The sequence below is a fragment of the Sphaerodactylus townsendi genome, linkage group LG15 (genome assembly GCF_021028975.2).
Source record: "Sphaerodactylus townsendi isolate TG3544 linkage group LG15, MPM_Stown_v2.3, whole genome shotgun sequence".
Lineage (NCBI taxonomy): Eukaryota > Metazoa > Chordata > Lepidosauria > Squamata > Sphaerodactylidae > Sphaerodactylus > Sphaerodactylus townsendi.
Window position 1 is genome coordinate 26659861 of NC_059439.1, and position 25779 is coordinate 26685639.

The 25779-nt window shown below is 48.3% G+C and overlaps 1 protein-coding gene across 3 annotated transcripts in view; it reads left to right on the forward strand.

The window, feature by feature from the left end:
* The first annotated feature begins 1772 nt into the window (after nucleotides 1-1772).
* Nucleotides 1773-25779, forward strand: part of GYS1 (glycogen synthase 1) — a 31778-nt gene continuing 7771 nt past the window's right edge. Inside the window, exons 1-12 of one of the 3 annotated variants that reach the window (XM_048517798.1) lie at nucleotides 1773-1892; nucleotides 2970-3143; nucleotides 10070-10251; nucleotides 17421-17612; nucleotides 19412-19597; nucleotides 20310-20454; nucleotides 21685-21802; nucleotides 22531-22651; nucleotides 23652-23758; nucleotides 24452-24511; nucleotides 24722-24800; nucleotides 25146-25259. In XM_048517798.1, the coding sequence (XP_048373755.1) occupies nucleotides 3026-3143; nucleotides 10070-10251; nucleotides 17421-17612; nucleotides 19412-19597; nucleotides 20310-20454; nucleotides 21685-21802; nucleotides 22531-22651; nucleotides 23652-23758; nucleotides 24452-24511; nucleotides 24722-24800; nucleotides 25146-25259 (1422 nt within the window). In that variant the 5' untranslated portion in view covers nucleotides 1773-1892; nucleotides 2970-3025. Of the gene's footprint in view, nucleotides 1893-2641; nucleotides 2659-2730; nucleotides 2749-2969; nucleotides 3144-10069; nucleotides 10252-17420; nucleotides 17613-19411; nucleotides 19598-20309; nucleotides 20455-21684; nucleotides 21803-22530; nucleotides 22652-23651; nucleotides 23759-24451; nucleotides 24512-24721; nucleotides 24801-25145; nucleotides 25260-25779 lie in introns of those variants that run through there. The other 2 variants (XM_048517800.1, XM_048517799.1) reach the window with 2 other exon arrangements.

Below are 25779 nucleotides of genomic sequence, written 5' to 3' on the forward strand. Positions count from 1 at the left end.
AGAACAGGCAACACCAGTTACTTCCATTGATTTACTCTCAAGAATGGATCTGATTTCTACCAATGTTCTTTAAAAAAAAAAAATAATAGAATCATAGAGACTACAAGGGCCATCAAGTTGAACCCCCTGCCATGCAGGAACACACAGTCAAAGCACTCCCAACATATATTCACCCAGCCTCTGTTTAAAAACCTCCAAAGAAGGAGACTCCACCACTCTCTGAGGCAGTGAATTCCACTGTCGAACAGCCCTGTCAGAAAGTTCTTCCTAATCAACCAGGGATTGTACTCCTTACCTTTGTACTGCTGAGCTTTGCATAGAAACCATCTATGGGTCAGATCTGTCCCACCAGTTTTTCTGTTGGTGAAAAAAGGAGGAGGGGGTAGTTAAAAAGACTATACTGATGATCAGAGAGGACCTGCATGTGGGGAAAAGGTTGAGGTAAGGAACAGACACAGAGGTTGAGGTAAGGAAAGAACTGACTGAGATACATGGGAAAAACTGGTTGGATCCATCCCTATTTCTTTTGCATTTCACAGCTTTTTGATCCCACTGTTCAGTGTTTTTCTCCATCCTGATATATGAGCATCACATATTCTCTACACTCATTTATTTATTATGTGCATATATTGTTACTTTCCGTAGTACCTAAGGTGCTTTCCAACATTAAAAAAATACATTAAAAATCCCAAATTGGATGCAATTAAAACAGCAGTTGGCAATCCACTTTGGAGACTTAAAACTGGAGATCGCATGAAAATATATTTTAAAAAACAGACAGCAGAATCATGAAGAGTCAAACTCTTCTGCGGGCATTGGAATCAGTTGCCTTCGAAGGGCATAACTTCGTTTAGGGCTGCACTGTAAAAGTCATCACAAAATGCCAGTAGATGTTAAAAGACAGGATCAGCAACCTTGACCTGCATAGCCTGGAAGCTAAGCAGGGTCGGTCCTGGTCAGTATCTAGATGGGAGACCACCCAGGAGCACCAGGGGAGTGCGGCATTTTCTCACCCTACTGCACAACTAGTGCCTCAGAGGCAGGTAAACAGCACCTCTGAACGTCGCTTGCCTTCAAAACCTACAAGATTGCCATAAATCAACTGCAACTTGACGGCCAAAAATAATAATAATTCAGCAACCAGAAATTAAAGCCAAGGAGGACCAAAACCATGATTGAAACTCCTAGATTGGTCAATTAGGGTACAGGGAATTTTCCTGGCATACTAATCGGGCCACAGTACGATCACATTCACAAGAAGGCGGTCAGATACTCTGAAAGTGCAACAGGGCCACTCTTGATGTACAAGGGGGAAATTTTGCAATCCAGAGGGGATTTGCTAGAAGGTTACGAAGTGGGAATTTTGCAATCCAAAGGGGATTTGTTAGAAGGCTAAGAGCTAAACATTTCATGGCTAGGAAGAATTTTGGTAATTCAAAGGAACACGTTGCCAAAGTTAACCATTCCCATTTCAAATGTGACCAAGTTACATAGAAGCAAGCCCCCAACCCGTCTGCAACAGGGCAACTAACACAATGACCCCGAAGGTGGGGGGATTACTGGCACGGTTTGCGCCACCCTTTCCCCTTTAAGACCTTGCAACAACCTCTTCCTCTCTCTTCCTTTCTTTGGAACTCATCAGCCTGATGGGAGGTTTCTCTCGGCCAATCAGAGAACCAGAAATGCAAAGGAAAGGGGGGGGGCAGAGAGAGAAGAAAGGATCAGAAGAGGATCCCTGCAGTTTAACAGGGAAGAATCCCCCCAAGGGGGGGGGGGATCGTGAGAGGAGTGGCTTCGTAGCCACGCCCCCAAGTGGGTGGGGTCTCTGGGCAGCGGGTCTGGATTTATGGGGAGGAAGTGGGAGCCCGGAGTTCATCCTGAGTTGCGCGCAGGTAAGTGTTGCAAAGCTGCTCTCTTGTTTCCTCTGCTTTTCCTGCTTTTGCTACACCGATCCTTAAAGGGGCCCTGGCCTTTAAAAAAGGAAGAATCGTTACCTTTCCAGCTCTTCTCCTGCACTCCCCCTGCGCGTTCTCTCAGTCCCACCCTCCTGATCTTGTGAGATTTCCCCCTTTCCCTTGCGCGTTATTATGCCAGCTTCTTTGCGGGGGTGCAGATCCTTTCTCCTCCAAACTCCCCAGCACTGCCGTCCCCCCAAATCTGAGCCTTCCTGCTCTTTCCTATACACCCCATTCCCAGCGAGGTCCCTAAAGGATCCCATTCTTTCTGTTCCTTTGCCCCACTCACCCACTCGCCTGGGATCCTGAACTCCTCAGAGTTTGCTGCAAAAGATTGGGGTGGAGCCCCCCTCGGTACTCCGGGGCTGTTCTCCCCCATGCTACTAACCTGTTTTCTCCCTGCTGACACCTGATCCTCGTTGCCTCTCCAACCTTATTAAAAAACCCACAAGCCATCCTTCTTCTATATCGTAGGCGGCTGGGAAGCTTCTAGGCATGTTTCGTTTTCTGGGCTTGTTATTTTCTTACACCCAACTGCCCTCCCTGCTTACATCTTACCCTTTTCTCCCTGCCTCAGCTGTCGCTGTTACTCAAGACTGGGTGCTGCCTTCCCTGTGACAGTGAGGGTGGGCTGGAAGTAGGAATTAAGATACTGTGGAGGGGAAAGAAGACAGGAAGCTTGGGTTTTATGGAAGAAAGATGGGTCAGGACATGATTTTTCAAGCATATTTGGGAGGAGGGTACAGAATAGATTGTAATGCTTGAGAGAGGATGGGCCAGAAGCCAGAACTTGGTGATCCTGGAAGCCAAGAACTCTGGAATGGAGGGGGTCTCTGGCACTGGAGGCAGAGAAGGTGCCGGACATCTTCTGGGGAGAATGTGGTTTCACTTGGAGTGAAGGAGAATGGGGGGGGGGACGGGTGTCTCTGCAACTCCAAGGGTGTGTTGTGGCTCAGATGAGGATTTGGGGGGGACACCGAATCACAAAGCTCTTCCCTCTGTCTCTTCTCCTAGCCTCTCAGACGACCCCGATCCTGTAGCTCTCCATCCCTCGCCTCCCGTCGGGTACCATGCCTTTGGCCCGCAGCCTTTCGGTGACTTCCCTGACCGGGCTAGAGGACTGGGATGATGAACTTGACCTGGAGAACTCCATCCTCTTTGAGGTGGCCTGGGAAGTGGCCAATAAAGGTCTGTGTTTTGTTGTTGCTGCTGCTTCGATGCAGTTGTGATGTTTATAGGGCCAATCGGTGGCTGGGAACCAGAGAGCCATGATTCCTTTGTTGGGGTCCTAAGGGGGATAGCTGAATCTGGGGACTGAAGCTGCTGCATCGGCTAAGCCAGGGGTCTGCAACCTGTGGCTCTCCAGATGTTCATGGACTACAATTCCCATCAGCCCCTGCCCCCAATTGACCATGCTGGCAGGGGCTGATGGGAATTGTAGTCCATGAGCATCTGGAGAGCCACAGGTTGCAGACCCCTGAGCTAAGCCATATCAAGCGTGAGAGGCAACACAACCAGCTTTGCCATCTAGAAATGGCACCTTCTGGGGACTGTTATCTGTGAGGATTTGTTCCTGAGAGGGAGCAGCCACCAATTCACTTCCAGGATTTCTCAGGAACACAGGAATGGAGCAGCAACAGTAAAGGATTTTGTTCATTTATACCCTGCTGTTCTCTCCAAAGAGGGCCCAAAGCAGCTCAAGGCGTCATTCTCCCTTTGCTCATTTTATGGTCGCAACAACCCTGCGAGGTAGGTTAGGTTGCCAGGGTGATGGGCCCAAGGTCTCCCAGCGAACTTCCGTGGCATAAGGCAGGACCTGGATCTCCCAGATCTAAGATGGAGGCTTTGCACTCACACTTTGTGTAGCACCCCTAAGTATAGTCAAACATGAATTTACTGTATTATTTGGGGCTCCTTCTAGTCCCATTCTTATTTCAGGATGCTCCCATTGCTCCTTCCTCAAGCAATCCTGTGAGGTAGCTTTGGCCAAGAGTGCACGACCTGTCCAAGGTCATCCTCTAAGCTGTGTGACTGGAATGGGAATTATTGGGACCAGGAGACACGGGCTCACGCTGAGACGCCTGTATTAAATGTAGCAGCAGCAGTGAGCTCTGCGGGCTGGGATTCAAGGGTTCTCTGGAAATGAGTGTAGCGATCGAGAGCAGTGGATACTGGGAATCCGGTTTCCGCGGCCACTCTGTAGCCTTTCCAAGCAATGCTGGGAAGCGTTTCCCCTCCCCGCTCGGTGTGAGTGTTCCGTGTTCCTCTCAAACATAAAATCTCCTTGGCATCGATAACTATCTGGGCAGGTCGTGTGTGGCTTCAGAGCCCTATTAGGCTGAGTGTTTCCAACTGGGGCCGGTTGCCAGACTGTTAACGTGTTCACCCAGACTGCTCTGTGATAGCTGGAGCTTTCGTACCTCCCTGGTGTGTGTCTCACCTAAGGTACCTCATGTCAAAGGTTTGGGCTGCTTTCTGCTGCAGTTATGTTGTTAGGGATGGTGCACAGGGCAGCATGCAGCTTGGCTAGTGCTAACGGGCCCTTGCTGGAACTTTGCCAGCTTTGTCACAGTGTGAGCGCGCCAGTTGCTGTGTGTACCGTTCAGGCTCTGACCGCTTTTGAGGTCGAAGTTCCTCGGGGCACGTGCTGTGCATGTCACGGCTGTGTTCCCCATGCAAGAAATCATGCTCTGCTCCCACTGTCCCACTGCCAAGCCCCTCTGGTTCCGTAACAAACTCTTTAAAACGCGGACTGATCCTTGAAGTGGCCGCACACCTTGATAAAGAGTTGCCTTTAGCAGAGCTCAGCCGCTTCTGAAACACCAGGGCCGGCAGAAGCCTTAGAATCGTATAATCATAGAGTTGGAAGAGACCCCAAGGGCCATCAAGTCCAACCCCCTGCAATGCAAGAACACATAATCAAAGTGTTTTGATTATGGCCGTCCAGCCTCTCTTTAAGGAAGGAGACTTCACCACACTCCAAGGTAGTGCATTCGACTAGCGAACAGCCCTGTCTGTCAGGAAGTTGTTCCTGATGTTTAGGTGGAATCTCTTTTCCTTCACCTTGAACCCTTCTTGAATGACAAGTTTTCTCTTCCACTGTCATGGCTTTGTCCTGTTGTGTGGCATCTCTCTGCCTAGCACGAAAATAAGTGTAATATCTTGCCAGCCTCATCATTTGCTTAAAATCCTGAGTCAAGCTTCTAGCCCTCTTGGGCTTAGCAAACAGCTGAAAAAGGAACAAAGCAATGTTTGCTGGAAGAACAATTATGTTTGTAACGTGGCCTCGGCTGACCAAAGAGCTGAGCATCTGTGGGGGGGGGGGGCCTCCCTTATGCTCCCCTACCTAATTAACTAAGCCACAGGAGGTGGTGATGGCTACTGACCTGGATCGCTTTAAAAGGGGCTTGGACAGATTTATGGAGGGGAAGTCGATCTATGGCTACCAATCGTTATCCTCCTTGATCTGAGATTGCAAATGCCTTAGCAGACCAGGTGCTCGGGAGCAGCAGCAGCAGACAGCCATTGCTTTCACATCCTGCATGTGAGCTCCCAAAGGCAGTGGCGTACCACTCATTGGGCAAAGTGGGCAGTTGCCCAAGGCGCAGAAATTTGTAGTCATGTGGGGCGCCTGATTTCTAAGCCCTGCCCACTCTGTACGGTGGCCCACAAGCCACAAGAGGCAGAGCAGGAGGATGGGGAGCTCCACCTCCGGTGAACTTGGGCTGCTGGGGCCGTCTGGGATGGGTGAGTGCCACGGCCGGGCTGCTCTGCCCATGGGGGGGGGCATCAAACTCAGGTTTTGCCCAGGTACGCCACAGACCAAAGGCATCTGGTGGGCCACTGCGAGTAGCAGAGTGCTGGACTAGAGGGACTCTGGTCTGATCCCGCAGGCTCTTTCTGATGTTCTTGTCTTTTTAATCTGTATCAACCAGTGCAGAGCACTGAACATCAGTAGCCCGATTTTAGCCTCTTCCCATTTGCCACCTCAGTTCGTTCCACCCAGCAGAAGACTTTCTGTCTCTGTTCAGGACTCTGGAAATGAGAACGGTGTCCTCGGTGCGGGGCTGCCTTGGATGGCTGTCTTAGAAGCTTCGGTTGAATACACAGCGTGGCGGCTCGACTCCTGATGCGTCTGGGTCGCCAAGAACACATTACAAAAGTGCTCCAGCATCCTCCCTGGCTCCGTATTGTCTTCTGGACCTGGATCAAGGTGCTGGTCGGATCCATTAGACAGTTTGGGCTCGGCTGTTTATCTTGGAGACCCGAATCTCCCATTTGTCCCGTTGTGACCAACTGGAAGCGGTACTGTTTATGCACTGGAGCCAGGCAGAAGAGAAACACACAGAGAGGCCTAGTCAGCAGTATCTAAAATGGACTATTCCTTTCTAATTGGGCAGGCTTTACACCAGGGGTCTTCAAACTATGGCCTTCCAGATGTTCATGGACTACAGTTCCCATCAGCCCCTGCCAGCATGGCCAAGTGGTAGGGTTCATGGGAATTGTAGTCTATGACCATCTGGAGGGCCATAGTTTGAAGACCCCTGCTTTACACATTTAGATCAAATAATCATCAACATACCATTTATGTATCTATTTCTTAAGTGTGGCTTCCATCTGCAGATATCTGAAGCTGCGGATCGAGGCTGCGTCAACGCAAAACAGATATCCCCACAAACTTTGGGGACCCCCTAGGTTTGCAGGGAAAAAAATGAAATCCTAAATAATACATGGGAGGGGTTTAAACTCCCCCATAAATAAAAGCATTGTCTGTACATGAGCAGACAATGAACTTGCCTTTTCCTTCACAGCTGGTGGCAAAGGATGCTGGGAGCTCCGCCTGGCTGTGGGGGCAGATTCTGAAACCTGCCAGGTCCCCGTTTGTATATTCTAAAAATCAAGCTGGCCAGATCCAGAGACTGGAGCCACGAACAGACAAGAGAGATCTTTCCACAAACTCGAGTGGCTCAAACTCCTACTTTGTCTGTGGGTTGTCTAGTTTTGCCGTTTCACGTTTAGCACAAGCCACCTGTCCTACTCTTGGATACAGTCACGAGTAAATAAGCATTATCTGGTGCCCTAAAGGTCTCTCTTGGAGACTGGATTATGAAGAGCTCGCTTGCCAAGAGGCTGCTGTAGTGAATCAGCTCCTGACAACAGCTATATTAATAACAAATGCTTCCTCTATTAAGTCAGAGCAGGGGTGGTATTCCTCTAAATTGATGAACGTGGAGCAGGATTATGTGGTTTATGGTGGCTTGGCACCAGTGCCACAGGGAAGAATCGGGCATGGCATGTGCCCTGGGACTTGTGACACATGGCCCCTGAAGAATCCACAACGTGGTCCTTTCTGTGAGCATTGCATGGTCGCCTCCCCAATTGAGGTTGTGCCAGACGTCAACTGGGGCAGCACTGCCCCTACGGTTTTGTGCTGTTCATGTGAGGCGGCCGCATTTATCCTGCTCTGAATGGCATGGCCCCCTTTATAGAACATGTTGCTCCTGACTCATTCAGCGCACAGTCCAGAAGAGCTTTCCTGACCCTTCTGGGCCTTGAAGGCCGCACCGCTTTACGTCTGGACAAGAAAATATACTCCAGGACGGCCCACAAGGAAATTGAGCTGATTCTTTACTTGGAGAATCTTGAAGAAGAAGAGTTTAGATTTAGACTCCACCTTTGTCTCCTCTAAGGAGACTCAAGGTGGCTTACAAGCTCCTTTCCCTTCCTCTCCCCACAACAAGACACCTTGTGAGGCAGGTGGGGCTGAGAGAGTTCCGAAGAACTGCGACTAGCCCAGTGATGGCAAACCTATGACACGGGTGCCAGAGGTGGCACTCAGAGCCCTCTCTGTGGGCACACACAGAGTTCATCATGTGAGGGGGGGGAATCACACACACACACACACACACACACACACACACACACCTAGGCTGGCCTGGGCCGCTGGGCTCGATTATTAATATTAAACCTAAGATCTAGTTTTGGGGAAGCAGTGTAGGTAAGCTTGTTAAGCGCTGTTAAACCCCACTGGTTTTTATGCAAAGAACTAAAGCGCGATCCTTTACCTGGGATTAAGCTCCGTTGCTGGCAATGGGGCTTGCTTCTGAGTAAACCCTCCTAGGGTCGTGATTCACCCATTGGAAGAGTTGCACAGTTGCTTCAAAGCAAAGCCAACAACTACCACCAAGCTTACTCCCGAGTAACGCACGCCTCAGAGCCAACCATTTTTTCTAAACTAAAACCTCAGTATTCAGGTTAAATTGCTGTGTTGGCACTTTGCAATAAATAAGTGGGTTTTGGGTTGCAATTTGGGCACTCGGTCTCGAAAAGGTTCGCCATCACTGGACTAGCCCAAGGTCTCCCAGCAGGAATGTAGGAGTGTGGAAACCCATCTGGTTCACCAGATAAACCTCTGCCACTCAGGTGGAGGAGTAGGGAATCAAACCCTGTTCTCCAGATTAGAATCCACCTGCTCTTAACCACTCTACCATGCTGACACTCCCACAAGTGGAGATGGCAGGGGCTGGAGTACAGACATGCTAAGGAGCTCTCTGTTGTTAAACTGATGCCTGAAGTTCCCTACACATTCAAGCTTTTATGTGCGTGTAATCTGCTATTTGAAGAATGGGCTAGAATGTCCGCAAAGCTGTCTCATCACACTATAGCAGTGCCTGGGTCAATTTCATAGATTTGAATAAATAAATAAGTGTGAGAGTCAGCATGGTATAGTGGTTAAGAGCAGGTGGATTCTAATCTGGAGAGCCGGGTTTGATTCCCCACTCCTCCACCTGAGTGGCAGAGGCTTATCTGGTGAACCAGATGTGTTTCTGCACTCCTATATTCCTGCTGGGTGACCTTGGGCCAGTCACAGTTCTTTGGAACTCTCTCAGCCCCACCTGCCTCACAAGGTGTCTGTTGTGGGGAGAGGAAGGGAAAGGAGCTTGTAAGCCACCTTGAGTCTCCTTCCAGGAGAGAAAGGTGGGATATAAATCCAAACTCTTCTTCTTCTCTGTGTGTGTGATTGGTATGACAGGTCAGTTTCTCTTCTCCATTCTGAAGAACAAGTTGAATTTACAAATCCTCTGGAACAAAGCATGTGCATTTCCCTGCCCTGCCAACACTATACATATTGATGCAATGGAAGGAAGACTGCATGCAGAGAGGCAATCAGTTTCCACAAGACCGCATGGATGAACACGTCCCCATCACTCCGTGGTCCAATTCTGTGGACTCTTTCCCCTTGAACTCCCGACCAGCAACATTTTATGCAGCCCCCATGCATCTCCATTAAACACAAACATCTCCGCTTCTTTTATTTTGCAGTTCTCTTTCCTGGCCAAGTTCTTTCTTCCCCTACATTATTCATAGGCTTTTCCCCCTTGTTCATTGTCTGTCCAAGAAAGTAAAGCTCATAGCCAAGATGACAGATGTTCAGAGTGAGGTGAGAATTTAACATATGAAGAAGAGTTTGGATTTATATCCCCCCTTTCTCTCCTGTAGGAGACTCAAAGGGGCTGACAATCTCCTTGCCCTTCCCCCCTCACAACAAACACCCTGTTAGGTAGGTGGGGCTGAGAGATCTCCAGAGAACTGTGACTAGCCCAAGGTCACCCAGCTGGTGTGTGTGGGAGTGCACAGGCTAATCTGAATTCCCCAGATAAGTCTCCACAGCTCAGGCGACAGAGCGGGGAATCAAACCCGGTTCCTCCAGATTAGAATGCACCTGCTCTTAACCACTACGCCACTGCTGCTTCTTCCTGGAATTAATCCCAGAGGAATTATGGAGGGAGGACCTAAGGATTTTGGCTGGAAGTTGAATATAGTGCTTTCTGGGAAGAAAGAAGCTGGTCTTAGTTGGCTTGAGATGGAGGGTGTGGGCATCTGTGGAACCAAGCAATCCCCAGAAGAAAGGATCAAGGAGAACCAATGAAAAAGATGACATGGAAGCCCGCCCAGCCGAGACTTTGGAGAGCCACTGTCAGTTAGAAGAGGCAGTATTGATTTGGATAGCTCTTGGTTTGAGGCAGCTTCATGATTCCATGGGAGATGGAGCGAAGTTTCTTCTCTGTAGGGACCTAACCTAACCTACCCTCCCTCTCTTTCCTTCCTTATAGTTGGCGGGATCTACACAGTTATCCAGACCAAAGCCAAGATCACCCTGGACGAGTGGGGCGAGAACTACTTCTTGATCGGGCCTTACCTGGAACAGAACGTCCGCACTCAAGTGGAGTTAATAGATCCACCCAACCCAGCCATCCGCCGTACCATTGACTCTATGAATGCCAAAGGATGCAAAGTAAGAATGTGGGGAAGGAAGCTGGAGGGAGGGAGAGACCTGGTTCTCACAGACGGCTGTTGTGATGATAAACCTGGTGGCAGAACATCGGGACATACCTGTGCTTGTCCTGGAGAAGTTTGTAGCCAAGCATGTCTGGTTGAATGACTTCTGTCATGGGGCTGCATTCAATTTAAGGCGCACTTGCTCAAAACGGGATGGCCTAGAACAGCAGCTCCCAAACAGTGCTCTGTGGAGCACTTGGTCCTCTGTGAAGCATCTCCAAGAGCTCTGCAAAGAGGTTGGCGCAAATCTGACAGGATCTCAAAATTGTGGATTTGTGCAGTCATGGACTGTGTATAAGTACTGGGTAGGGATTATTGAGCTGTCGCAGCGTGTTGTGAAGCAGCGCAAATAGCAAGTATTATAAACAGATCAAACTTGATGCTTAATTTGGCCTAATGCTTAAAAATACCATCCAAAGTAAATACTGTTGTCATTCGGGGCCCTTCCTAGAACCAGTGTACATGCTAGGTGAAAACGTCGTTGCCCTTTTGCCAATGACACGTATGTACCGAACAGATAAAAGGAGTTCAACTTTTAAATGACTTTCAGTGGGGAAAAAATTTAGATCAAAATTTAAGCTATTTAGAGTTCAAAAAAGAATTTGTGCAACTTGAAAAATGCAGTTCGATAAAAACAGCCAAGACATTCCTTTGGCACAAGGGCGACGATGGTGCTCCGTGACAAATTTATCTTGTGAAAAGTGTTCCGTGACTCAAAAGGTTTAGGAATATCTGGCCCAGAAAATGGTTTTCCGCCTTATTTGCTGTTGGTGATGACTTGAATGAAGACTTTTTTATATTCTGAGGTGTTTTTGTAAGTTTCCTGGAGATACAAAAAGCACTTTAATCATTTTGTCCTCCCCTTCCTATTATTCTGCTAACTTCGTAGGTCAGTGATTCTGTTTTCTTCCCCAAGACCTTCCCCTATTCTTGGATTGTTTGAGGCAAGGGATGTGCTAGCAGAAGGTCCCTTTGCGGACCCCTGTCGGAAACGGACGCTGGATATAAAGACACTTGGTTTGATTCTGCAGAATTTTGCAGATCTTCCTCTCCAGCGTGGTGTAGCGGTTAAGAGCAGGTGCGCTCTAATCTGGGGAACCGGGTTTGATTCCCCACTCTGCCTCTTGATCAGTGGAGGCTTATCTGGTGAACTTATCTGGAGCAGCAGTGGCGTAGGAGGTTAAGAGCTCGTGTATCTAATCTGGAGGAACCGGGTTTGATTCCCAGCTCTGCTGCCTGAGCTGTGGAGGCTTATCTGGGGAATTCAGATTAGCCTGTACACTCCCACACACGCCAGGTGGGTGACCTTGGGCTAGTCACAGCTTCTTGAAGCTCTCTCAGCCCCACCTACCTCACAGGGTGTTTGTTGTGAGGGGGGAAGGGCAAGGAGATTGTAAGCCCCTTTGAGTCTCCTGCAGGAGAGAAAGGGGGGATATAAACCCAAACTCTTCTCTTCAAACTCTTCTAGATCAGCTTGTGCACTCCAACACATGCCAGTGGGGTGACCTTGGGCTAGTCACAGTTCTTTGGAGCTCTCTCAGCCCTGCCTACCTCACAGGGTGTTTGTTGAGGGGGGAGAAGGGAAAGGAGATTGTAAGCGCCTTTGGGTCTCCTTATGAGAGAGAAAGTGGGGATATAAATCCAAACTTTTCTTCTCTTGCCACAGTGGGGATATAAATCCAAAGTGGGGATATAAATCCAAACTCTCCTTACTCTTGAACTGAATGCAAAGGACAGAGAAAACTCTTGAACAAGGGCTGTCTATTCAACTGCTGCCGGTCAGGTGGAAGCAGGTGGAATTCCCCATTCGTCCTCAGTGATGTTTTAATGCCGATTCTCTTGGGCTGCTCCGAACTGCTGCTAGATCTTTCTGCTCTAATGTGGGCAAATAGTTCAGGGTTCAGGGGGTGTGGGTCTTGTTAAAAGAAGTCCTTGGTTTATGCTGCCTTTGTATTGTTAGTCCAGTTCCGCCAACTTCTTTGTAGCCCCACAGGAATGGTTCCACACACTGGTAGCTCCAGGGAAGGGGTGGGAACGTGTGGGGCAATATTTGTGTCAGTATCCCGATTGGTATCAGCATAAATGGCAGGGACAGGCTTCATGCCAACACCGGTTGCCATCAGAAAGTACCGGGTGGCAGTAGATTCGAGAGAGGAAAAAGTGTGTGTGGGTGTGTGTGTGTGTTGTGCAGTGCAGTGCATAATTGACTTACAGGATTTGCTGCTGCAAGACGGGCTGATGGGCCGTGGCTTAAAAGGCTTTTAAAGGGAATTAGAAGCATTTATGGAGCATGATCCTCTTGATGGAGATTGACCACGACAGCTAAATGAAGCTTCCACGTTCAGAGGCAGTGTACCTTTAAGAATTGGCTCTTGAGGATTAATGGTCATTTCCATCCTACTCTCCTTATCGGCATCCCAGAGGCATCTGCTTGACAATAGGATGATACTGTGATCCAGCATGGCTCTGGGAGAGAGAGATAATGAAGAAGGAGGAGGGGAGTTTGGATTTATATCCCCCCTTTTCTCTCCTGTAAGGAGATTCAAAGGGGCTTACAATCTCCTTTCCCTCCCGCCCCACAACAAACACCCTGTGAGGTGGGTGGGGCTGGGAGAGCTCCAAAGAACTGTGACTAACCCGAGGTCACCCAGCTGGCATGTGTTGGAGTGCGCAAGCTAATCTGGTTCACCAGATAAGCTTCCACAGCTCAAGTGGCAGAGTGTGGAATAAAACCTGGTTCTCCAGATTAGAGTGCACCTGCTCTTAACCACTGCACCACACTGATACAAAGAAGGCCAGGGAGTGCTATGGCCTCCCCTGCTTCTGGGATCGGGTTGCCAACTCTGGGTTGTGAAATACTTGGAGATTTTGCAGGCAAACCCTGGGAAGGACCCTCAGCAGAGTATAATGCTGTAGAGTCCACCCTCCAAAGCAGCCATTTTTATCCTGGAGAACTGATCTCTGATTCCAGGAGATCTCCAGCCCTGACCTGGAGATTGGCAACCGTATTCAGGGGGTGGTACCTGCATTCCAGGTGTTTGTTTCAATTGCAGCCTGGAAGTAGGAGATGAGAAGCAGAGATCCTTTCATCCAGGTTTATGGGTTTGTTTACGTTCTGCTTTCAACGACTTCGGCTTGAACTTTAGCTCACAGGCCTTGGCAAGATTACTGCTGCGTCAGCACCCGGGTGGAGAAGAGCTCTAAGCGTTCCTCGCTCCGGGACAGAGATTTCCCAGCTCTCGGCTGGCTCTCTGAATTTCTGGGAGCGTAAGCACCGATGCCAGGCTGGGATGTGCCTTGAGTCTGTCTTTCCGCATCGGCAAAGCTCAGGGCTTACTCAGCGAATGCGGTTCAACTTTGCTTTTGTTCCCTGCTTAACTCCTTTCCTCACTCGCCTTTTCCTGGGCTTAAGTCATTGAGTTAGCTGACAGTTGATCTCATTGTCTAAAGCACAGGTGTCAAGCTCGCGGCCCTCCAGATGTTATGGACTACAGTTCCCATCATCCCCTGCCAGCATGATGCTGGCAGGGGATGATGGGAACTGTAGTCCATAACATCTGGAGGGCCATAAGTTTGACACCTGTGCTCTACAGAGTAAGATGATGAGCCAGCCCAATAAACATGATATCAGACAGCTGGATCTCACTCTTTACAGAGAGCCAGCGTGGTGTAGTGGTTAAGAGCAGGGGCACTCTAATCTGGAGAACTGAGTTTGATTCCCCGCTCTGCCACTTGAGCTGTGGAGCCTTATCTGGGGAACCAGAATAGCTTGTGCACTCCCACACATGCCAGCTGGGTGACCTTGGGCTAGTCACAGTTCTTTGGAGCTCTCTCAGCCCCACCCACCTCACAGGGTGTGTGCTGCAGGGGAAGGGAAAGGAGATTGTTAGCCCTTTTGAGTCTCCTTACAGGAGAGAAAGGTGGGGTATATATCCAACCTCCTCCTCTTCTACATAGAAGCCATTGGGCCAAACTCTAGAATGATCAATACAAACTGGAACTATTAAGATGGGAAAGGGAGAAGAGGTGGAACGGGATCAGGATTGGAACAGGATTCTCAATGGCTGAGGTCCATCAGAAGCCGGTGGCAGATTCAGACTCGCATTACATTTGGCCCAAACTCACCTCTGCAGCTCCATGATGCTGGCAGGGGATGATGGGGACTGTAGTCCATAACATCTGGAGGGCTGTGAACTCGACACCTATGGTCTGAAGCAGTGGGTGGGCCCTGATTGGCCACAACTGGGCTCACTGTACTTAGGCCCCTTCCTCACATGTAGAATAATGCATTTTCAGTCCACCTTCAGTGCACTTTGAAGCTGGGCGGAATAGCAAAATCCACTTACAAACAATTGTGAAAGTGGATCGAAAGTGCGTTATTCTGCACGTGCGGAGGCGACCACATGTCTTGCTGTTCCTGTGTGTACTGATTGTACACAATGCATGTACGTGAACACAATGTTGTATCACCAAAAATAGGTGTAGTTGGCCGGCGATTTCCAGTGGTACAGTAATTAAGAGTGTCAGAAGTTGTCAACCGCTCCAGGTGGCATTTTGAAATCTGCTGGAATGACAGCTGATCTCCAGAAGAAAGGGATCAGTTCCCTTTAGGGATCCCAGCCTCCAGGTGGGACCTGGGGACCTCCCAGAAGGACAGTTCATCTCCAGACTACAGAGATCAGTTCTCCTGGAGAAATGGGATGATTTGGAGCACAGGTGTCAAACTCGTGGCCCTCCAGATGTTATGGACTACAGTTCCCATCATCCCCTGCCAGCATCATGCTGGCAGGGGATGATGAGAATTGCAGTCCATAACACCTGGAGGGCCACGAGTTTGACACCTATGCTTTGGAGGAAGTACGCTATGGAATTGTACCCCATTGAGGTCCCTGTTCTATTCAGGTTTCATCCCCAAACCTCCAGGGATTCCCCAACCTAGATCTAGCAACCCTAACTACCCTCTATCCCAGTGATGGTGAACCTTTTTGAGACCGAGTGCCCAAATTGCAACCTAAAACCCACTTATTTATTGCAAAGTGCCAACACGGCAATTTAACCTGAATACTGAGGTTTTAGTTTAGGAAAAATGCTTGGCTCAGAGGCACGTGTTACTCGGGAGTAAGCTTGGTGGTAGTCGGTGGCTTTGCGTTGAAGCAACCATGCAACTCTTCCAATGGGTGAATCACGACCCTAGGTGGGTTTACTCAGAAGCAAGCCCCATTGCCAGCAACCGAGCTTACCCCCAGGTAAAGGATCGCGCTTTAGTCCTTCGCATGAAAATCAGCGGGGTTTAACAGCGCTTAACAGGGTTACCAGCACTGCTTCCCCAAAACTAGGTCTTAGGTTTAATGCTAATAATCAAGCCCAGCAGCCCAGGCCAGCCTAGATGTGTGGGAGGGGGAACTCTGTTTGCGTGTACCCACAGAGAGGGCTCTGAGTGCCACCTCTGGCACCTGTGCCATAGGTTCGCCACCACTGCTCTATCCCATTCTGGTGACCAGAGGGGGACCTGGCAACTCTAGTTCCCCCGGAGAAAATGGCTGCTTTGGAAGATGGGCATCATGCCCCAATGCAGGTCCCTTATCTCACCAGAATCCGCCTCCAAAATGATCAGGAATTTCCCAAGCAAGATTTGGCAACGCATCTGGGAGACCTGAGTCTCTATTCTGCTGTGGAAGTGTACTGAATAACCTAGGACTAGTCCCTTGCTGACTTGCCTACCTCACAGGATGGTTTTGAGTGCAATGGAGAAGGGAGATCAATACTCTGAGCCGCTTTGGATCCCCGCCGGACAGAGAAGCAGCTGATACGTAAATTGATCTCCCCTCTTAAATACGTGCAGCTGGGGCCGTGTGCCCGCCTGCTGTTTTCACCCGTTTGTTAGTTTTCTTGTTTAGCAAATCTCTCACCCAGGAAAGCTGGTAGAGATTTCTGATCGGGCAGTTATTTCAGGCGACTCAGTGCAGGACAACACGAGGCGACCTTTCACGACATGGAGATAGGGGTAACATGAGCCAGAGGCTAAAATTAGGCCTGCGCCCGCCCCATCTCATGAAACCTGTTGAGAGAGGGTGAACGGTCATGCAGGACTGAGTTAAGAAGGGGGGAGGAGAGATTTCTGGGAGAGAGAGGGAGGGGCCCCCGGGACCTGGATGAAAATGGGAAGGTCTGGCAGCCAGAACTCCTTTCTGGTTCCTTCAGAAATGAACACAGTTTGGCAGTTTGCAAGGAGAAGCCTGCAGCCCCCAGTCTGAGGCAGGGCCTCTTCAGGGTCGGCAGACTGTGAAGCGTATTGCAAAATATCTATTTGTTGCAAGCTGTCGTAATCAGCTGCGTGTAAATGCTCAGAATCGGGAAAGCAATGAGTTCTAAATGAAGCTTATGACTGGCTGCTGAGGGTTTTCCAGGCCGCTGAGGGTTTTCCAGGCTGTTGGGCTGTAGTCTGGTTGTTTTTGGTCTCAAAGTTCCACCCACATCTTTTGTTTTAACGTCCCTCCAAAGGAGGTGCTGTCCCCGGGCACCACTCCCCCCCCCCCCCAATAAGATTGAAGTCTATAAAATTATGCATGGGGTAGAAAATGTTGACAGAGAGAATTTTTTCTCTCTTTCTCACAATACTAGAACCAGGAGTCATAAATTGAAAATGCTGGGGGGAAGAATTAGGACTAATAAAAGGAAACATTTTTTCACGCAACGTGTGATTGGTGTTTGGAATATGCTGCCACAGGAGGTGGTGATGGCCACTCACCTGGATAGCTTTAAAAGGGGCTTGGACAGGTTTATGGAGAAGAAGTCGATCTATGGCTACCAATCTTGATCCTCTTTGATCTGGGATTGCAAATGCCTTAACAGTCCAGGTGCTCGGGAGCAACAGCCGCAGAAGGCCATTGCTTTCACATCCTGCATGTGAGCTCCCAAAGGCACCTGGTGGGTCACTGCGAGTAGCAGAGAGCTGGATTAGATGGACTCTGGTCTGATCCAGCTGGCTTGTTCTTATGTTCTTAATAAGCCTCTGTTGTATGGATTTTACTGTGGGATTCTGAACTCTTGTCTAGTAAGGAAGAATGTTCTACTATAGGAACCAATTCCCAACTATTGGATAATCTTCTGCCTGCCACCTTCTAGGTTTACTTCGGTCGCTGGCTGATCGAGGGAGGCCCGTATGTGATCCTCATAGATATTGCGGCAACGGCATGGAGTCTCGATCGCTGGAAGACCGAGCTGTGGGACAGCTGCTCCATTGGGATTCCTTGGTATGACCGAGAAGCCAACGATGCGGTACTCTTTGGCTTCCTCACAGCATGGTTTCTAGGAGAGGTAAGGAAATGTGTTCCTGCCAGGTCTCCTCTATTGTCTTTCCTGTTGAGAAAGGCTTGAACTCGGCTCAGACATAGGGCGATTTCGCACTCACCATGTGAACTCAAGTTCGACCTATGTTCAACCCAAGTGCTCCCCGCATCCGGTGAATCCGACGTGGGTTCGTCCTGCTCTGCTCCATTCTGCCATTAAATTTTCGACTCCACCTCCAAGGTGAGGTAAACCAGCGAAGCTAGGTTGAACTCAAGCAAAGCTGATGGGAGTGGGGAATCTTTGTCGGGTTGATTCACCCGTTCAGCCAATCACAGACGAATGTTTTGGGCATGTGCAGAACGGAAGACTCGCGCCGGCAAAAAGCGTGCCTTTCCCCCGCCCCCCACTTTTGTATAACACTGGCGCTATGTAGCTGTAACGTAAAAAAAATTGGGAAAAAAAGAGATGCACATTCGCATTCCCGCCCAAACGCAGCAGCCAATCAGGCACGACGAGTGAATGACGTGCCGAGGTGATCCCGCCCTCTGAACTCAGCTCCGGCTGGACAACCTTAGCTGATGTGGGAAGTTACGAGGGGATTGACATAGGTCGACTCTTTCAGCCTGATGAGTCGACCCTATGTCAATTCTCAAGTGCGAAATCGCCCATAGTGAACAATCCAGCTTGTGAGATGAACAATCCTCAAATCCCCTTCACACCTCACCCTACCCTGGACTGTAATTGAGGACTTCCTGGTTTCAAAAACGGTGGACCTCTCTTTCCCAGTACTGGACTAGAACACTGCTCATTGGTAGGGCTGCCAACCTCCAGGTGGCACCTGGAGATCTCCCACAATTACGACCAATCTCTGGGCAATGACCCTGCTGAGGTCACGCCGTTCCCCAGACTCCACCCTTTTCAAGCTACGCCCCCCAAATCTCCAGATAGTTCTCCATCCAGAGCTGGCAACCCTATTCATTGGGAAAGCCATGTCTGTTAAAGTGATTGTGTAACCTTTATCTGTGGGTTCTGTGGGGCAGAACTTGGAATGAGTTTGCAACAACAAATTTTAAAAACAAAATGGTTTACTTTCTTAACATACAACATCAACATTTAATATCACACTTCAAGGTCCTGTTCAGGTTGCATTTTCAAGTCCTGATATTTACAGTCTACTGATACTGCCAAGTCCAATTCTTCTTTGCAAGTGGGTTGGCTCCTGAAGACTCCAAGGGCTTGATGAACAGGATTCAACATGATGAAGGTTTCCAGGAGAACTCTCACCCATTACAAACATAAAAAACCCTTAACAAGGTGTTAAAGGCTTATACAAATCAAGGTCCGAGTCTGGTAGCCTTGTCTCCTCCAAACTACATGAGCTCTGCAGCCTTCTGCTGCTTTGAGTCTCCACCCCTTTCTGGGTCAACCCATTCTGAGCATGGGGGTTACAATTTCCTGACTGATTAACGTCATTGCAGCTTTAAGCCAATATAAATGAGCATATTGGATAAAATTAAACACATTCATAAAACCGTTTTAGAAAAGGAAATAGTTTACAAACAGCGATGAACAAAACAATAAAAAAATGCAACAAAAGAAAACGAGCAGGGAATATTTAAAAAAAACACTTTTACATAAAACAATTCGCCTTAAGTTTGATTAATTAACATTACGGCTTAAGATGGGATAAATGTTATACACTATTGCACAAAAGTTGGCTGTTCGACTTGTAAAAAAAGAACTCTCATCAGAGAAGAACTTTTTTTTTTGTCATAACGTTTTTTGTAATGTCCGTATTGAATCTTGGATTGTGCCTTTTCCTACAGTTTTCTGCACAATGTGAAGAAAAACCCTTCATCATCGGTCACTTCCATGAGTGGCTGGCTGGGATTGGTCTCGTCCTCTGCCGGACCCGGAAGCTTCCAGTGGCTACCGTCTTTACCACCCATGCCACCTTGCTAGGCCGCTACCTCTGTGCAGGCAGTGTGGACTTCTACAACAACCTACAGAATGTGAGTCTTAAGGAGACCAATACTTATCCTTTTCTAAGGGGACTGAATGTCATATGGTGAGAGATTTGGGGAGGACCTCTCAATGCAAAAAATACCAGTTTGGGGTGTTTTCTAGAATATTCCGGTCAGGTGGAGCTTGGGGGAGGGCAAAGTCAATAGTTTAACACTGGAATTAATCAGCCCAGCAGCTCAATTTGATCCTGGCCTCAGCAAAGTTTAGGTTGAGCTATAAACTGCAGGCTTCCTGCCTTCAGTTTAAAGCTGGACCCAGGCGAACTGTGGTCAGTATTAAACAGGGCTGTGCTGCTCCCAATCTCCACATGGAGTTCTGGGGCGGGCCGAGCCCGGCTTGCTCCACTCCCAAGCTCCTTGTGGAGTTTGGGGGCAGGACAAGCCCCACTGGCCAGCGTTCAACTGCACCCACCCCACCCCTGAACTCCATGGGGAGTTTGGGGGCAAAGCACAGTTGCAAGAGGCACTGGCCCTGCAGTGTGCCCCCCATGTGAATGTGGGAAGTAGTATCCGGGGCTCTAACACCCCCCGTGCCCCCTGTAGCTACACCACTGACTGCGGATTGGCCCAGTGAAGTCCTGTTCTATGACTGCAAGGCATCAGTTTGCTCTTACACTGATATTTTCTAACCCCGTATCGTCCTGCCCTCATCTGTTTCTCAGAATTCTGAGCTGTGCCTACTTTTTTTTTCTCGTTGTAGTTTAATTTAGACAAGGAAGCTGGGGACCGACAGATTTACCACCGTTATTGTATGGAGCGATCTGCCGTCCATTGTGCCCACGCTTTCACAACCGTCTCCCAGATCACAGCCGTGGAGGCTGAACACTTGCTGAAACGGAAGCCCGGTACGTTGCGTTATATTCGCGTCAGGGAGAAAGCTGTGGCATGAGGAGGAGGAGAATAAGAATAAGACTTTGGATTTATACCCACCTTTCTCTCCTGTAAGGAGACTCAAGGTGGCTTACAAGCTCCTTTCCCTTCCTCTCCCCACAACAGACACCTTGTGAGGTAGGTGGGGCTGGGAGAGTTCCAAAGAACTGTGACTAGCCCAAGGTCACCTAACAGGGATGTAGGAGTGCGGAAACATATCTGGTTCACCGAATAAGCCTCTGCCACTCAGGTGGAGGAGTGGGGAATCAAACCTGGTTCCCTAGATTAGAATTCTGCTCTTAACCACTACACCATTCTCCCGCCCAGTCTGGAGGTACAGATTTTGCCTAAATGACTGTAGAGTTCTTCAGCCCCTGAGCCCTTAGGAGAAAGTGTAATGGAACCTTGCTTCTGGTACAAAATGGAATCTTGAATGGAGCAGCAGTGGTGTAGGAGGTTAAGAGCTTGTGTATCTAATCTGGAGGAACCGGGTTTGATTCCCCGCTCTGCCGCTTGAGTTGTACGCTCCCACACACGCCAGCTGGGTGACCTTGGGCTAGTCACAGTTCTTTGGAGCTCTCTCAGCCCTGCCTACCTCACAGGGTGTTTGTTGAGGGGGGAGAAGGGCAAGGAGATTGTAAGCCCCTTTGAGTCTCCTGCAGGAGAGAAAGGGGGGGATATAAATCCAAACTCTTCTTCTCTTCTTGAATGTTCCTGTTTTCTTTGCCAGCTACCTGGAGTGTGGGTCACCCTGCTCCTGCGACAGAGGCCATTTCCATGCGCCATTTCTGAGTTCTCCCCCTGCCCCCGCACTGCGATTCAAACTTTTTGAAGCATCATCCTTATTAAACATTTTGAGATCCAAAACACTAGTAGGGGGACAGCCAGTGTAGTTCTGTAAAACTCCCCAAAACAAGCAGATTGTACAAATAAATAAATATAAAATGAAAATGAAAAGCAAATGGGGGGGAAGGACAGTTGTCCACATCTTAACTCCATTTGCTTATTAATATATCTGTCACTGATGTTCAGAATATGAGAGCAATCTGGGCCCACCTTGCTGGGGAGTGGGGTGGATTTTGTTGCAGAACTCCTACTGAGTACTTACGGGTTCACTCTCTTTGGGTTGGGCAGACTGAAAATGCATTCCTTAAATTAAAGCTTCTGTGCTCTCCTGTCCCTGCCTCTTTCCCTTAAACATCCAGATATTGTGACTCCCAATGGTCTGAATGTCAAGAAGTTCTCAGCCATGCACGAGTTCCAGAACCTCCATGCCCAGAGCAAGGCCCGGATCCAAGAGTTCGTCCGGGGACACTTCTATGGGTAAGTCCTTGTGAGCCTCCTATCCAGCCTCGTCTTGCCTTCTTAACGCCCTGCCAGTCAAGATGGCTGCCCCAGGAATGTGAGTTTCTAGGAAAAGGGTAAGGCAAGAATGATATAAGCTGCTTTCGATCCCCATTGGGAGGAAAGGCAGATTATAATGAAAGTAAATAACTGGAGACACCAGAAACTAAACAAGAGATCTGCCATGTACAAAATATGCATCACCCTCCAGTCATTCCTGAATTGGCCATTCCATTAGTGGCCTTTTTTAAAAAAAGAGTGTAACCATTAAAATGGATATCTATGCAGTGCAAGATCTGGGGGAAGCTACTACTCTGTTTGTCCCAGGAGTTGAAAAGGCACCGTCTCTGTCCTGGCCCTCATCTGCTTTTCCCCAGGCAATCTGGTGTTGTTCAGTTAACAATTATAGCTCTTCCTTTATTTCATTTTCAAAAGGAAGGTTTGTAATTTGAGCAGCGCTAACAGCAACTCCTTTCCCTTTAGTCCTGAATAATAATAATGTGCCTCCAGTGATACATTATTAAACACGACCAATAATCTGATAAATGTAGTGTTAATATTTAATCATAACATAATGGATTTGTTAGATAAACTGATCGTGGGGCGGGGGGGTGGGAAGAGGAGTGACTCTTTTGGCTTCTCCCGGAGCGGGGGGGCAGGTTGCCAATTCCCTGATTCAACCTCTTCTTGCCATCCTATTCTCCCAGGCACTTGGACTTCAACCTTGACAAGACCATCTTCTTCTTCATCGCTGGACGCTACGAATATTCCAATAAAGGGGCTGACGTTTTCTTGGAAGCTCTGGCCCGGCTGAACTACTTGCTCAGGGTAAATAGAGCAGAGTGGCCACTGGGGTATAGTTCTAAGTGGCGGGTAGAGTTGTGAGGTCCGGCTGCTAATGGCAGTCTTTGGCCTTTACGCATTCCTAATAGGATGTGCAGAAGAGGGTCACAAACCTCAGCCATCCTGTTCCATCCGAAATGAATGTCAGAACATTTGCAGGGAACTTTAGAGCCCAGAATGGTGTGGCGCATGAAGGCAGAAGAGATGCATGAAGGCAGGAATAGTTACCAAGCGTACACTTGTGTTCGTATGTAGTGGTTAAGAGCAGGTGGATTCTAATCTGGAGAACCAGGTTAGATTCCCCACTCCTCTTCCTCCTGAGTGGCAGAGGCTTATCTGGTGAACCAGATGTCTTTCCGCATTCCTGCATTCCTGCTGGGTGACCATGGGGTAGACACAGTTCTCTCTGAACTGTCTCAGCCCCATCTACCTCACAAGGTGGGGAGAGGAAGGCAAAGGAGCTTGTAAACCACCTTGAGTCTCCTTACAGGAGAGAAATGTGGGGTCTAAATTAAAAACTCTTCTCTCTTCTTCTGTATACAGAGGGGGTGGCCAGAGGTGATTTGGAGAGAAACTTTGACAAGGAAATTGTCTGGCATTTCTTTTGTTATTGTCGACAGTGTTGCAAGAAAAAAAGCTTTCAGAAGAAGCATCTCGTATACCTTTCATTTCCGACGGCTTGTTGTTGTTGTAGTATTTCTTTTGCTGCTGCTTTATGGGAGATGTTTGCCGTCGTTTTATGTTTTTAACAAGCATTAGAAGGATGGTACTTTGAAACGTTGCTTCTCATGAAGTTTTTATGGTTAATTGATTTTTTTTTTAGGTTGGTGTTGTAACTTCATTGATTTTGGGGTTCAGATTTTTAAAGACCACTGCTGCAACGTGGTCATGAAGAGGAGTGGGGAGCAAATATCTAGAATGGGAAAAACAGGCCATTAGTGATTTGCTCGTTTTATTGTTCTGTTTTTTTCCGGGCTCCTTGTAGGTAAATGGCAGCCAGACCACAGTGGTAGCCTTTTTCATCATGCCCGCCCGGACCAATAACTTCAACGTTGAGACCTTGAAAGGCCAAGCGGTTCGCAAGCAGCTCTGGTGAGTTCATTGTGATGTAGCCAGTGTGGCGCAGTGGTTAAGAACAGGTGCACTCTAATCTGGAGAACCGGGTTTGATTCCCCGCTCTGCCACTTGAGCTGTGGAGGCTTATCTGGTGAACCAGATTAGCTTGTGCACTCCAACACACGCCAGCTTGTTGATTTTGGACTAGCCACAGTTCTTTGGAGCTCTCTCAGCCCCACCTACTTCACAGGGTGTTGTGAGGGGAGAAGGAGATTGTAAGCCCTTTGAGTCTCTTTACAGGAGAGAAAGGGGGATATAAATCCAAACTCTTCTTCTTCAAGTGGGCCCAAGAGTCTGGATTCACACAGACCAGCCCTGGGAGGATTTTCCCTTTCAACCACTAGGACTATGAAACAGAGCACAGTCTTAAAGAGAAGGGAGAGAAGAATTATGGGCAATTTAGGGAAATGTATTTAAGAATGGGGTTCACTCAGAGCTTCTGAACGTAAAGTGACTGCTTTGATTTAGGTTTGTATGTTGATAGTAATTCAGAGACATTAACTAATACGTAGATATTTGGGTTTGGTGATAGAGTTCTAGTAGTTTCTTTCATCAATTGGCCATGCTGACAGGGGCTGATGGGAATTGTAGTCCATGAATATCTGGAGACCCACAGGTTGCAGACCCCTGATCTAATCCACCTCTTCGCCTCCTCTATTTCCCCTCTAGGGATACAGCCAATGCAGTAAAGGAGAAGTTTGGCAAGAAACTCTACGAATCGCTCCTTGTGTAAGTGGGTCCCCTATGGGGAAGTTGCCGGGCACATGGGGCATGAGCTGGATTGCCATGGGTTTGGTGAATGGGGTCCTTTCAGTCCAACTTGCACAGTTTGGGTACCTTTCTTGATTCTTACATATGCTGTAAATGTGGGAGGTGAGGGAGAGCCTTACCGTACCACCTTACAGTCACCATTACCCTCTTCTTCCTCTTTTACCTCAGAGGGAATCTTCCGGATATGAACAAAATGCTGGACAAGGAAGATTTCACCATGATGAAGAGAGCCATTTTTGCCACACAGGTATCAAGGGGGGGAGAATGGAACATAAGGCAGTTATTGGGGGAAGGCAGGATAAGATTCGTGGAAGAAAAAAATGGCCAAGTAAGTTGGAGCAGAGGATTCTGGGAGATGAATTCGGGATGTTTCAGGAATTGAATGATATGAAATAGGAGCCTTCAGTGAAGATTAAATAAATATCCACGGTCTCTTTGCAAATAAAGCTGTGGTAGAAAGAGGGATGGAGGAAAACATGGTCCATGTCCCACACTTTTCCTTGGCAATCATGAGGGCTATAAACTTGCTGTCTTCTATTTCTTGTGCCACGATGACAACTATCTGTGCTTGTTGCTGTTTCTTCCCAATTAGCGCCACTCGTTCCCCCCAGTCTGCACTCACAACATGTTGGATGATTCCACCGACCCCATCCTCAACACCATCCGGCGCATTGGCCTCTTTAACAGCAGCTCTGACCGGGTTAAGGTGAGTGACTGGTGGAGGGGGACATTTGCCACTGCGAGATAGCAGCGGGATACCTAGGCTGGCCTCTTATGCAAAGGAGCCAGGGTTGGGGTCTCATAGATCTGGAATAATTGGCTTAGCTGGGAGGGAAAATTGAGGAGGGTAGAACAATGTCCTAAACTGCCATTGAGAAGGAAAGCTGAATATAAATGTTGAGCAGGAAAGCCGAATATAAAAAAAGCCGAATATAAATGTTGAGAAGGAAAGCTGAATATAAATGTTGAGCAGGAAAGCCGAATATAAAAAAAGCCGAATATAAATGTTGAGAAGGAAAGCCGAATATAAATGTTGAGCAGGAAAGCCGAATATAAAAAAGCCGAATATAAATGTTGAGCAGGAAAGCCGAATATAAATGTTGAGCAGGAAAGCCGAATATTAAAAAGCCGAATTTAAATGTTGAGCAGGAATGTTGAAAAATGCCAATAGAGGTCAAATTATTCTCTCGAACAAGCTTGTTTTCTACATGTAGGGAACTGTATTC